General features: G+C 40.2%; 1 protein-coding gene across 7 annotated transcripts in view; it reads left to right on the forward strand.

Annotated features, from left to right (window-relative positions):
• The window catches only part of ATE1 (arginyltransferase 1), a 182,316-nt gene that overhangs the window by 137,074 nt on the left and 30,581 nt on the right, over positions 1-14,661 (forward strand). For all 7 annotated transcript variants that reach the window (XM_048856322.2, XM_048856321.2, XM_075131044.1 and 4 more), the window contains one exon: positions 5,509-5,629. In XM_048856322.2, coding sequence (XP_048712279.2) covers positions 5,509-5,629 — 121 coding nt within the window. The remainder of the gene's footprint in view (positions 1-5,508; positions 5,630-14,661) is intronic.

Genomic DNA, 14,661 nt, shown 5'->3' on the forward strand with positions numbered 1-14,661 from the left:
CCAAGAATGCTTAATAATATCCTGAATGTCATATTAAAGATTTTTTTCTCTTTTTATATTAAATATAAGAAGGAAAAAAGCCCACTAGTGAAAATAAAAATAGAGCATGCCTTATTTTTGTAAAAGAAATAAGTCCGTGTTTACATGGCAGTAAATTAGCCCTCTAGAAAGAAACATCAGTCTCAGAGAAATCTTTCAGTGATGATTGTTTTCAGTATCTTTTTTTTTTAAAAAACAAATCAATTGTCAAGATGTGTGCACTGATTTTTATGAAGACACTCATTTTATTTTTGGTACTTGGAAGGTATAGGATTTTAGATAAGGTTTACCGAAGTGATGTTCATCTTATCTACAGTAGAAATTAAAACAACTTCTTATGGAGTTTTTGCAAATCCCAACCCAAAATGTACTGACATTTTGTTGTCTCAAACAAAACTGGTTTTTGCAAATCCCTGGAAAAGAAAATCTAGCCTTAGCAGATAAAAAACTTGAGCACTGGATTTAGAATCTATGAGAAGGCAATTCCATTATACTATAATTTCCAGATCTATTAAACCCACTATTTACACATTCTTTTAAAAAGTGCAGCATCCTATTGTCTGCCACATATTTTCCGCCAGGCTCTCTTTCTCGATCGAGAAGATGAGTCGTCAGCAGGTGGCACTGGAACTCAAGTGCTCAGAGTTAGAGGTGGTCTATGAGGTGAGGGAGTTTTTTCTAATGGAAGTCGTCTTATATTTAAGAATCCGCAAGATGGTCACTACCGTAACTACAGTACCATAAGAGCAAAGGATTTTTAGGTCATTAGGAGAAGTAAGACCAAATTTATTTATGCCATAGGTCAAGTGAAATTTTATTCTTTAATTTGAATCCAAAGATGAATCTTTTGGGGCAGTTGTTTTGGAAATCTTCAGTTACACTGCTGTGATGAACCTAAATGAGACTCCCTGTGCAAAGGTTTTTTTCCTCTTGAGACAGCATGCTCATTTCTTCTGGACTTTCTGGGTATATTTTTAATATTTCCAGAACTGCTTCTTTGTGATATTGATTGTACACTTTGATATTTTTCTTAGAAAGGAAAAATGAAATCTGAGTGTTTGCCAGTGATTGTTTATGGAAAGGGTGCTAAAATACACAAATGAAACCCTGGCTAGATACTTATGTTTTCTACAGTAAAATGGGAGTGTATGAAGCATATCGTATCTTCTCATTTAGCTGTTTAAATTATTTATGGTGAATCAAATTATATTGCCTGTAAGTTGTTTTTTTGTTTTAAAAAAAAAAGTCTTAGGGTTATATCTAAAATACAGCGGTATTGTTCTAATGTGTTATAAAGTGGTTGTAGACTTCCATAAAATCTCCTGCTATGTGCATTCTGTAGCTTTCCTGTAGTTTTTGAAAATTAAATTAATATAACAGAGTTATCCAAGTTACTCTGAGGAACACACACACAGCTTCTCCCTCTTGATGACATTGCAGAATTTGGATTTAGGTAGTTAGAGTGAACCACAGCATTTAAAAAAGGGAGGAAAAAACGTGTATGTAATGTTTGGGGATACTTGAAAACAGAGTGGAGATTACCTAAGAGGCTTGGGTACTGGTATAGTTTTCACTCTACATACATTTATATTTCAAGTGATATCCATGTGATAAACTCAGCCTACCGTGACCACCTCATCTGCACTCTATCCATCTCCAGCATGACTATTGCTAAGATTCTAAATATTTGGAGGCAGGAAACATAAAGCAACTTGCCAGAGAACCATTTGCTTCTCTTCGTTCCTCCTCCTCCCCATGTGGAATTTCCCCACAAAAATTTAATGGCTCGAGGTTCAGAACAGGCAATGTTTAGTCCTGGGACAAGGACAGGCATAAGCTCCAGTATCTCATAAATCGCCAGTTGAACAGCATATGCTGAACAGCATATGCTCCATCCCCCCTTTCTAATATTAGAGGGCACTTGTTTCTAGCTATGGTAGATTACAGTGTAGTGTAAACTGTACATATATACTGAGATTAAGTCTAAATCTAAAAAAGATGAATATTGTAATTAATTCATAAATGTCAAACAACATAGAAGTGAGTTGGGATGATTTCACTCCTTTCTATATGCACACTTTTTTTGTCTTCGGTATTAGTAATTCAGGTCCTTTCCTGTCAAAGATCATGATGAAAACTTTCAGGTGACGACCCAGGAGAAAGTATAAAGGGCCCAACTGAATGATTCCAAGGACTGCAATATGTTTTCCTCCTCTCTGATAATATATACTCACTGAAGGATGTAAGATTTCCTATGAGTTTATATTGAAAAAATCCTTTGTGTATGTTGTAAATTTCCACCCTGGTATGAGGGAATGTAGATATTTTACATCTTTTAGTATGACTCACGCATATAACTTTTTTCATGCTGCAGTGAGTTTTAATGGCACAATATAAATAGAAAGCCAATATGAATTTAGAGACACAACTTCCATTTTAAAAATGAGAGTTTTAATGAGAGTTGTCAAACTAACTACTCAAGTCAACTTTGAAATTTTCTCAAATGTCTACTTTACTTTTATGTAAAGAATTGGGTTTGGGGCTATATCACTGAAATTATGAGTTCCTGGGGTTTTTTTGTTTCGAAGCTGTGATAGCTCTAAATTAGATTGCATTTTAATAGTAAATCTTATGACAAAAATGTTCCATGTGTAATGAAGGTTTGTGGATTTGCCAGGGATATAGTTAATTTTAATTTGAGGCTCCACTTTATTCCTTGAAAGTGGTGTTTTTTCACAGTTAGATATCACTATCCATTCTTAAAAACATCTTGGACTTCTGCTTTTGTACTTGTTACAGACAGTGCTTGAGGTAGCCATTTCTTTGGTCTTTTCTTTGGTTTAGAATCTGCCAGTTAATACTTGACTCTAGTTAATTTTATACCTAAAGCTTCACCTCAGAACACACAGAATTTCACAATTAATCCATGTAATTTTTCAGAGGGCTGCACATTCATTTAATTTTCAAAACTCAGAACTTTAAACTCAATATATTTTCAAACCCAGTGTAAATGCATTTTAGGGAAAATTGAGTTAAGATGAGTGACCAAGCTTTCCTTGCTTATGTAGATGAAAGTACAGTATACAAGAGGCTGAGCAAGAGTTAAATTGCCTTATCCCATTGTTTAGGTTGGAAAACAGCTCTCAGAGATGGTTACTAAAATATCTGTCCACTCTTGACCATTTGAATCCATAAATAATTCCCTTGTAATACAAACAGGTTTTTACTCAATCTAGCTGAAAAGACAAACTGGTTTCCAAATCCCCAAATTGTTTCGTTGGGGTAATGGTGACTTAAATTGTGCCGTAAATGTTACACTAACGTTTCATTCAACAGCTCTGTTTAGAAAGCATAACATTTAAGAGTGGTTTATTTAATAAAGCAATTTCTAGTCTTTGGCTTAGACGAGAATGTTCTAAAGCCATGAGGTTTAAGTTTATACTTGGAGTTGAGGAATATTGTTTTAACTTAAAGTAGAAATTTTGCTTTTTGTAAAACAGCAATAGTTACAAACTGATCCTGAATGATTTTCAAATGAGAAAATCAAGGTCAGATAGAGAGTTTTTAAAGTAAATGTTTTATTGTGTGTTTTAAGCAAACACTGTATACGGAAGGCTACTTTAAATGAAAACTTCCTGGTTGTCTGTAAATGCAAAGTAATCAGTTTAAACCAACAGAAGGTATTGATTATACAGAAGCCTTAATAAAAACAACTTGCAAATTGGAGTCATTGATGGAAAGAGAGGCATTGCTAGTGAGCAGAATGAACTATCATTTGAAGTGGAAGGATGGAGTGAATGGAGCTGGGAACTGTTAGAAGGGCTTCGCTTGCTAGAATCTTCAGGAATGTAGCCTGGATGTGGTTCTGTGTAAAACTGATTAGTTCATCTTATTTTTTCAGTGATCAGTCTTAATATTGCAATTACTAGGTGGTTTTCTCATTCTAACTGTAATAAGTATGAAAGCTGCTGATCAGTACTGTAAATGGGTGGTTAGTATTTTAATTGTATGACATCAGTGTATGAATTTCTGACTTAGCATGCCTGAAGTTGAAGTAATTGGCAGGAAGCAATTAATTGACCAGATCATCTAAATATTGTCGAGAGTTTAGTAGCAGGAAAGAGGATTTATGCTTGTCTCAAAAAATTCAGAAAATTTATTTCTTCTAATTCTTCAAGATCAAATGTGCCACTGCATAAAGATTTGAGTATTCAAGTGGAAGAACAGAACACTGATTAATTTAATTCTGTGAATGAGATGGTTTCAAGGACATTGTTGTCATTGAAGTATAGCCGCAATAACAATTTAAACCCTTTTTCAGATCTTCTATCAGCTCTTTAGCGTCAACTTTTTTCAAGAGAATTTTTTGGCAGTAGAAGATGAACATCAACTGATTGCCTTTTTTATTACGCAAAATGAACTGTTTAAAGAAGTGGCTGAAACTGTTTGAGATGCAGGCTTCTGACTCTGCTACATTCAGTGTGATTTGTCATAATTCTGCTCACGAGCAGTGGGTTTCAGACCCTATGTCACTCGAATTTGTTCTTAGTTTTTTTTACTTTTCATAGCATAGCCCTTGTTTTTGTAACGTGATACATGTTTTCTGTTTGAAAACTAGTCATGTTTGATAGTGCCACCACATTTCTTGAACTGTGTATGGAGGTTCAATGGGGGGAGTGACTAAAATGAATAACAGGTCAAAGGTGGGATTTCAAAGTAATTAACAGCTCAAAGATCAAACTTGTTTTAAACGGGGTGAATTGACTGATTAGAGTGACAAATTATTGCTGAGGTGATAATTTTCTTTAACTGCTGGGATAAGGAATATTTTAGTTGTTTTTTCATTTCTAGAAACACCTTATCTTGGGAAGATTATCCTTTTAACAAAAATTCTATCTCTGGGGCTTTCCTAATGCTACTCATGATACTCTTGGAATGACTTGTATATTGAATTAACAAAAATGTTCCATTTCTTCTTTTGTATTTTAATATTTCATTAAAGGGCGTAGAACAAATGATTCATCACTAACACAATAAAAACAGTTTGCTGCCTTAATGGTGGGTCATACTGTTCTTTTTGTGTTTCGAATGAACAACATTTCAAACAAACTGCTTTTGTAGTGCTGAATTTTTTATTGTCAGCACCAACTCAGCAAGACTGTAGGTAATAACTGAGTTTAGAGTTCAAAGAAGCAAGACTTGAGTATTCATTGTGGACACCATAAAATATATTAATATATTAATTTGAGAAACTTTTTTTTAAAAGATACCCAAGTCAAGCTTGTGTTTCTGAGATGGTGCAGAAATCACTAACAGGGTCACTTAATGTTTATGGTGAAGTTGTTTCTGGATCATTTTGTTTAGTCTTGATTAAAACCATTCCTTGCACATAGTGAACTCTGGAGTCTTTTAGCTGGCATGTTGTTATGTAACTGATATGTCTATTCTTTTTTTCATTCTTCTTCATAGGGTCAGTATAGGCCATCTGACTTATTGTGTCCAGAGACATATGTCTGGGTACCCATTGAGCAGTGTCTACCTACACTTGAGCACTCTAAGTATTGTCGCTTCAACCAGGACTTAAAAGCAGGTAGGTTTATAATAAAAGGTAGGCCAAATTGTCTAACTTATTTTTACAATATCTATCACTGTCATCATCTGCTAATAAGATTTCCGTAAAGCCTTATATCTATTTTTATAAACATCAAAAAAGCACTTCCAGTAATCATAGCAAATAGAGAGCATGTCTTCAGCTGTCTATTAAAGTATGCAATTGATGAAAATGAAAAGGTTTCAGTGTATAATACATTCCATAGAATATATGTAATTTAAAGTGAATATTTCCTAATGGCTTTATGTGAACATATACATTATTTATTCAGTCCATTTGATGAGCTAAATGACCAGTCTTTTCCTTCTTTAGACTTCAGTCTGATACAAATATTTAAATAAAGAGAAAGGAAAGAAGTCAGGATAAATATCTTAAGCTGAAAAGAGTACCAAAATTGAATTAAAAGGGATCTCCAAATGCGTTTATTAACAAAAAAGATTCAGTACCTGTAGGGGATTATGTGATGAATACCTCAAATAGTGACGATAAGAGGAGCATTGTGCATATGACTAATCTTGACTTCACCTTGTTTTACCTCTTAGTGTCTGGATTGCTTCTTTCACACAGTGATTCACCAGCATGTGCTGTTCTGATCAAAATCATCACAGTTTAGAACACAAAATGATAAAAAAGATTAAAAACAACATAATAGAATAAAAAAGATGTACCTCTCCTGTAGGCCAACTCAATGCTCCGGAAAGGTTCTGTAGGAGTATTATAGCACTGGATGGCGCATGCATGAGAGAGGTGGCACAAGGACAGGAAGCCAGCACTACATGTCTTTGGGAGACCTCATTTTAAAAATAGTTTAAAATGAGGTGCTGAATACCTTTCTTTTTCACCACAAAGCTGTCTCTTCATATCCCCATGCTATGAGGTCACCGACCATTGTACCATTCAAAGATGTAAAACCATTAGGGTATGTCTACCCTACAAAATTAGGTCGATATTATAGAAGTCGATTTTTAGAAATCATTTTATTTAGTCGATTGCATATGTCCACACTAAGTGCATTAAGTTGGTGGAGTGCGTCCTCACTACCGTGGCTAGCATGGACTTACGGAGCGGTGCACTGTAGGTAGCTATCCCACAGTTCCCGCAGTCTCCCCCGCCCCTTGGAATTCTGGGATAAGCTCCCAATGCCTGATGGGGCAAAAACATTGTTGCAGGTGGTTTTGGGTACATGTTGTCAGTCCCCCCTCCCTCCGTGAAAGCAACGGCAGACAATCCTTTTGCGCCTTTTTTCCACGCAGACGCCATACCACGGCAAGCGTGCAGCCCGCTCAGCTCAGCTCGCCGACACCGCCGCTGTTGTGTCCCGGGTGCTGCTGGCAGCAGACAGTGCAATAGGACTTCTGACTGTCATCATACACAACTTCCGCTGCAACTCTGCTCTGCTGCTATTGTTTCAAGAGCGAATTTCTCCATGTTGTCTGTCATGGGCTCCTGGGTACATGTGTTCTCCCTCGGAAAATGTGCGCGGTGCTAACAGTCATCCTCCACCACTTCCACTACAACTCTGCTCTCCTGCTCTCATGAATCCACCTCACAGGTCCTCTCGTCATTCTCTATAAATGTCTATTCTCATGGCATCCATCTTCAGCCACCACTTCCGCTGCAACTCTGCTCACCTGCAGTCGCCATACCACGGCAAGCATGGAGCCCGCTAAGATCACTGCGGCAGTTATGAGCATTGTAAACACCTCGTGCATTATCCTGCAGTATGTGCAGAACCAGAACCTGCAAAAGCAGGCGAGGAAGTGACAGCAGCACGGTGACGATAGTGATGAGGACATGGACACAGACTTTTCTCAAAGCACGGGCCCTGGCAATTTGGACATCCTGGTGGCAATGGGGCAGACTCATGCTGTGGAACGCCGATTCTGGGCCTGGGAAACAAGCACAGACTGGTGGGACTGCATAGTGTTGCAGGTCTGGGATGATTCCCAGTGGCTGCGAAACTTTCGCATGCGTAAGGGCACTTTCATGGAACTTTGTGACTTGGTTTCCCCTGCCCTGAAGTGTAAGAATACCAAGATGAGAGCAGCCCTCACAGTTCACAAGCAAGTGGTGATAGCCCTATGGAAGCTTGCAACGCCAGACAGCTACCGGTCAGTCGGGAATCAATTTGGAGTGGGCAAATCTACTGTGGGGGCTGCTGTGATCCAAGTAGCCAACGCAATCACTGAGCTGCTGCTATCAAGGGTAATGACTCTGGGAAATGTGCAGGTCATAGTGGATGGCTTTGCTGCAATGGGATTCCCTAACTGTGGTGGGGCAATAGACGGAACGCATATCCCTATCTTGGGATTGGACCACCTTGGCTGCCAGTACATAACCTGCAAAGGGTACTTTTCAGTGGTGCTGCAAGCACTGGTGGATCAGAAGGGACATTTCACCGACATCAACGTGAGATGGCCGGGAAAGGTACATGATGCTCGCATCTTCAGGAACTCTGGTCTGTTTGAACAGCTGCTGGAAGGGACTTGCTTCCCAGACCAGCAAATAACTGTTGGGGATGTTGAAATGACTATTGTTATCCTTGGGGACCCAGCCTACCCCTTAATGCTCTGGCTCATGAAGCCATACACAGGCACCCTGGACAATAGTAAGGAGCTGTTCAACTATAGTCTGAGCAAGTGCAGAATGGTGGTAGAATGTGCATTTGGATGTTTAAAAGCATGCTGGCGCAGTTTACTGACTTGGTTAGACCTCAGCGAAACCAATATTCCCATTGTTATTGCTGCTTGCTGTGTGCTCCACAGTATCCTTGAGAGTAAGGGGGAGACGTTTATGATGGGGTGGAAGGTTGAGGCAAATCACCTGGCCACTGATTACGCACAGCCAGACACCAGGGCGATTAGAAGAGCACAGCAGGGTGCGCTGTGCATCAGAGAAGCTTTGAAAACCAGTTTCATGACTGGCAAGGCTATGGTGTGACAGTTCTGTTTGTTTCTCCGTAATGAAAACCCTCCCCCTTTGTTCACTCTACTTCCCTGTAAGCCAACTGTCCTCCCCACTTGGATCACTGCTTGCAGAAGTGAAACGTTGTTTCAAAATCATGCATTCTTTATTAATTCATCACACAAATAGGGGGATAACTACCAAGGTAGCCCAGGAGGGGTGGGGGAGGAGTGAAGGACAAGGCCACACTGCACTTCAAAACTTATTGAATGTCAGCCTTCTGTTGCTTGGGCAGCCCTCTGGGGTAGAGTGGTTGGGTGCCCGGAGCCCCCCCCCCATCCCCCCGCGTTTTTCGGCATCTGGGTGAGGAGGCTATGGAACTTGGGGAGGAGGTCGGGCAGTTACACTGGGGCTGTACCGGTGGTCTGTACTCCTGCTGCCTTTCCTGCACCTCCACCAGACACTGGAGCATATCAGTTTGATCCCTAGTAGCCTCAGCATTGCTTCCTGCCTCCTCTCATCTTGCTTGTCCCTCCTGTCCTCGCGTTCATTTTCTGCTTTCTTGGACTCTGCCTTTGTTTGCCTCCACGCATTCTTTCAGTGTGGAAGGACTGCATGAGCTCAGAGAACATTTCATCGCAAGTGCGTTTTCACCTTCTTATCTGCGCTAGCCTCTGGGACGGAGATGATAGGAGGAGCGTTGAAATATTATGGGGGAGGGATAGCTCAGTGGTTTGAGCATTGGCCTGCTAAACCCAGGGTTGTGAGTTCAATCCTTGAGGGGGCCATTTAGGGATCTGGGGCAAAAATTGGGGATTGGTCCTGCTTCAAGCAGGGGGTTGGACTAGATGACCTCCTGAGGTCCCTTCCAACCCTAACCTTCTATGATTCTATGATTTGCAGCTGTGGGAGGAAAAAAAGGGAGAGTAGTATTTAAAAAGACATTTTAGAGAACAATGGGTAGACTCTTTCATGGTGAACCAAGCTGTTAACATTACATAGCACATGTGCTTTCGGTACAAGGTCTCATTTTGCCTCTTATATTGAGGGCCTGCCAGTTTGGTGTGAGAGATCTCACGCAGGGCCAGGCAACAGCATTCGGCTTGCAAGCAGCCATGGTAAGCCACAGTTTTTCGGCTTCTTCAACCTTCATAACATGTGGGAATGGTTTCAAACAGCAGCACCTTCCTTTCCCATACCAAGCACCTGTTGGGTTGGGCATTTAAAAGGAGGGGCTGCGGTTTTCAGGTAAACGTACAGCACAAACCCAACTAAACCCCTCCACATCCAATTCTCTGGGATGATCGCTCTCCTGAGGATAACACAGAGAGATAAAGAACAGATGTTGCTTGAATGCCAGCAAACACTGGGACCATACGCTGCCATGCTTTGTTACGCAATGATTATGCGCTACTGGCCTAGCGTGGTAAAGTGTCCTACCATGGAGGATGGAATAAGGCTGCCCTCCCCAGAAACCTTTTGCAAAGGCTTTGGGAGTACTTCCAGGAGAGCTTCATGGAGATGTCTCTGGAGGATTTCCGCTCCGTCTCCAGACATGTTAACAGACTTTTCCAGTAGCTGTACTGGCCGCGAATGCATCCTAAGTCTTCAGGGCAAATTAATCATTAAACACTCTTGCTTTTAAACCATGTATTATATTTACAAAGGTACGCTCACCAGAGGTGCCTTCTCCAGCTTCATGGTTCAGGAGCCCGCCTTGGGAGGGTATTGGCTCCAGGGTGATAAACAGTTCCTGGCTGTCGGGGAGAACGGTTTCTCCGCTTGGCTGCTGTGCGCTATCCTCCTCCTCGTCATCTTCCTCGTCCCCAAAATCCTCATCTCGGTTGCATGAGACTCCCCCCTTGCAGGTGTCCACAGAGAGGGTGGGGTAGTGGTAGGGGCTCCCCCTAGACTTGCATGCATCTCATCATAAAAGCTGCATGTCTGGGGCTCTGACCTGGAGCGGCCATTTGCCTCTTTGGTTTTTTGGTAGGCTTGCCTGAGCTCCTTAATTTTCACACGGCATTGCTGCGGGTCCCTGTTGTAGCTTCTGTCCATCCAAGCCTCTGCACTTGGAGATTTTTGCAAATATTTTGGCATTTCATCTTCTGGAACGGAGTTCTGATAGCACGGATTCGTCTCCCCATACAACAATCAGATCCAGTACCTCCCGTTTGGTCCATGCTGGAGCTCTTTTGTGATTCTGGGACTTCATGGTCACCTGTGCTGATCAGCTTGCCATGCTGGCCAAACAGGAAATAAAATTAAAAAATTTCCAGGGCTTTTCCTGTGTACCTGGCTCATGCATCTGAGTTGAAAGTGCTGTCCAGAGCGGTCACAATGGCGCACTCTGGAATAGCTCCCAGAGGCCAATACCATCAAATTGTATCCACACTACCCCAAATTCGACCCGGCTATGTCGATTTCAGCGCTAATCCCCTCGTCGGGGAGGAGTACAGAAATCAATTTTAAGAGCCCTTTAAGTCGACAGAAATGGCTTTGTTTTGTGGACGGGTGCAGAGTTAAACCGATCTGACGCTGCTAAATTCGACCTAAATTCGTGGTGTAGACCAGGGCTTAGAGTCCACATGGCTTGAATGTATATCTTGATGTTTGAAACTGTGCTTCCCTAATGATATCCAGTTCTTTTTTTTTCTGTGAGCATGAACAGTAATGGAATTGAATATTATTTGCCCTGTTTTTCCTTCATTCTTATTTAAAATCATAAGAATATTTCCATGTACTTTAGTGTTGGGGTTTTTTAGTGTGTAGTCTACAGCTGAATAAAGAATTAGTGTTTCAATGGCAGTATATGTGCAGTGTGGGGAAGGATGGAGGACATTGTCCTTTCTCACAAGCTGTCTGGTTGACTGAAGGGGTTGCTTTGGACCTTAGAAGGAGCTACATTCAGCACTGCTCATCAGTAGGAAGATTATGGGAACACAGAGAACTTCAAGAATGGGGAGTTCTAGAGGTGGGTAATAAAGTATCTGAAAATATCTAGCTACTTAAATGCATTTAAACAAATGCATTTAAACAAATGCAAGGAAACAAAAAAAAAATATGTATTTTGTACAACTCCTGAGCTGAATTTTAACTTGAGGCAATTTGCAATGTTAATTGTCTGTAAAACTCCTTAAAAGTAGAGCTCATTATGGAAACCTGGGTAGGACCTTTTGTGTGTATATAAATAATATACCCTGGCATTCATATTGCCACCAGTTAATCTTCCTGTTTCATTAGCCCCTGTCTATTTAAGGAACATCATATGCAGTAGTAGCAGTACTAAGTGATATCATGTCACTGTTTTGCTCCGTACAAGTAAACTGTTGCAGGGACTAAAACAGTAGCATACGGTGCTTGTTTGAAAAGTGTTGTATTAGTGCAATATGTGCACTTACAGTAGGACCTGTTAAATTAGGATATCATGGAAATGCAAACATTTATTAAGCCTCACATCATTCCAGTAAGGTAGGTGTGTAATATGCTTTGTCACCATGCAATTAGATTACTGTAACGTGCTTAATATAACAACGTGATGGACATTGAGACCACTGAAATTCAAATTTAATGCAGAATGCATCAGCCCATTTATTAAACAGGGTTTCTTCTTGGGAACACACACCACCAGTGCTCAGTGATCTCCACTGCCAATAAGATTTTTGGTGCATTTCATGGTATTGACCTTAATCTATGAATGATCTGGTGTCTGAAAGACCTCCATTCTTTCTCTCCAGTACTGCCACAGTTGTGGTCAGCAGAAGAGTGCAAAGTGCCTCTCTTGATGGTAAAAATGAAGATTGCTGGTAGGGCATTTTCCATGATAGATTTTCTGCTTTGAAATTCGCTCCTTTCCCCACCCATTGGTCCATCGGTGCCTAGATCTGTTTAACTGGGAAGCATGCTGCAAAAAAATACTTTTGCTCCTGGACATTTGGGGAGAGGGCCAAGGCTTAGAGAAGGGTTATTATATTTGCCATGGTGGGGTGTATATTTTAATTATCATTCTAATATGCTAGTGAATAGTTATATATTCTTTGACTTTCTAAAAAAAAAACTAGATTTTTCTTTTTGCTGCATTATTAGTCATTCCTGATTTGTGGTACGATTGGCTAAATGATTTTATTGGGTCACTCGCTGTAAACTCCTGTGCCTCCTTTTGCATTTATTTTGCTCAGTTCCTGAATTTGAAACCCAGTGGGATTTATGGAATAAGGAATAAATCTACAGCAATGGGGGGGTTCATATGTTACTTGGTGAAGAGGGTGTCAAATTCCAATGCTTCTCCTCCCTCAGCATACCCTGATTGCTCTAAAAGTAGATACCAGGCATGTCACACGCTGTTCAAGAGAGCCAAGCCTACTTCTTGCAGTGGACTGTCCACATTATGAAGGCTTATATAGTTGCATATATAATGGTTGCCATTGAAATGTCAAAATTTACCAAGCCACCACACCTATTGTATGGTTGTTATTGGCATATGTTGAGAGGAAGGATTCCCCTCAATTGTTAGGGCACTGACCTAGGACTCAGAAGACCTAGCTCTGCAACAGATTTTGTGTATGACTGGGCAAATCATTTAGTCTCTCTGTCACTCAGTTCCCCATCTGTAAAATAGGGATAATAGCACTTCCCTACGTCACAGGAGTGTTGATAAATACGCTAAAGATTGTGAGGCGCTCTGATACCACAATAATGAGGGCTCTATAAATACCTAGACAGAAATGTTTACTTTTTAAATATTTAATGCAGCTATTATGTTGGGTATTGTACAAAACACGAAAACAAAGACCGTTCCTTCTCCAAAGTTTTTATAATAGAGCTACAACAATAACAAGGCGCAGTTGGGAAAAAAGGCGAGGGGACTTATTTGGAATTTTGTTTTTAAGTGCTTGTGGATATCATGAAAAAAGTAGTTTTGAGGAGGCATTTAAATAGGGAGGATGGTGGCTTGACAAAGCAGGACTAAGTCATTGCATTCCAAAGAGAAAGCATGGAAAAATGTGCAAAGACATGAGTGGGATAAGGAAATAAATTGGTTGGGAGGCTGGCTTTGTTCCTTGCCCCAGGAAAGGAAAATGTTGTTGTACTTGCTAAATAACCAAACCAATGTAAGTTGGTGATAGTGTGGCAGTGAATAAACTAGAGACTTGGAAGATAACCAATAGGGGTAAGGGAGCATCAGCAGCTCTGGGCTATGGAATCCTTATCATAGAAGAAACATTTGGAAATTTTAAGATGTAAAACTTTGTATCTTTATCAGTATTGAATATCTCAGTCCAGACACTATTTGAAATCAGACTTATGTCCTGTGGTTTAAGGAAATGAAAACACAGTTACATGCTGAAATATATGAGGCCTGCTGTGAGCTTACAGTCATTTGAGGTTTAAGTAGCTGCGGGCTCTAAAGAAGCTGCTCTCTACTGCAGGGCCAGTTTCCTGCAGCACTCCCTCAGTACAGTCAGTAATGTGAGAGCCTATAATTAAGGGTGGATTAGACAATACTGTTCTATTTTAGATGACTGGATTTTCCATAATACTATTACCCTACCTGTAGTAATTCTATTAAGAGCTCCCAATTTTTCAGTTATAGGCTTCCCTACTCTCAAATTAGCATCTAGTTTCAATAAACAGCTGAAAGAAGCTACACAACATTTTCAGTGTCACCTTTTGGCAATAAAAAGTCACTGGAAATTCTCTTCTCCCTGTCTTCCTTAACATATATTTTTCAAGGTGAGAACATTTTGCAGACATTGATCAAGACAGGAAAAGAGCCAACACTTTTTGCCACTTTCTAAAAAGCCAAACAATTCCAATTGAATTTAGCAGTTGCAGAATAATTGGTTGGTGAGGGAAGAGTGTATTTACTGCATTTGTTAAAATCTCCTGAGCAATGTAGAACTTTTTTTAAGCTCTTCCCTCTCCCACCTCTGCAATACTGTTAAGATTTCTGAAGTTCCTGTGTCTACTACGTACTAGAAAAGTATCTTTCCTTAAATCAGCTAGAAAATACTTTTGTGAATTTTCCACATTTGCATTTGGTTTTGATTAAATGGTAAGGCATACTTTAAGAACAGAAATACCGGGATAGTATTTGCATTTCTGAT

The sequence above is a fragment of the Caretta caretta genome, chromosome 7 (assembly GCF_965140235.1).
Source record: "Caretta caretta isolate rCarCar2 chromosome 7, rCarCar1.hap1, whole genome shotgun sequence".
NCBI classification, from domain to species: Eukaryota; Metazoa; Chordata; order Testudines; family Cheloniidae; genus Caretta; species Caretta caretta.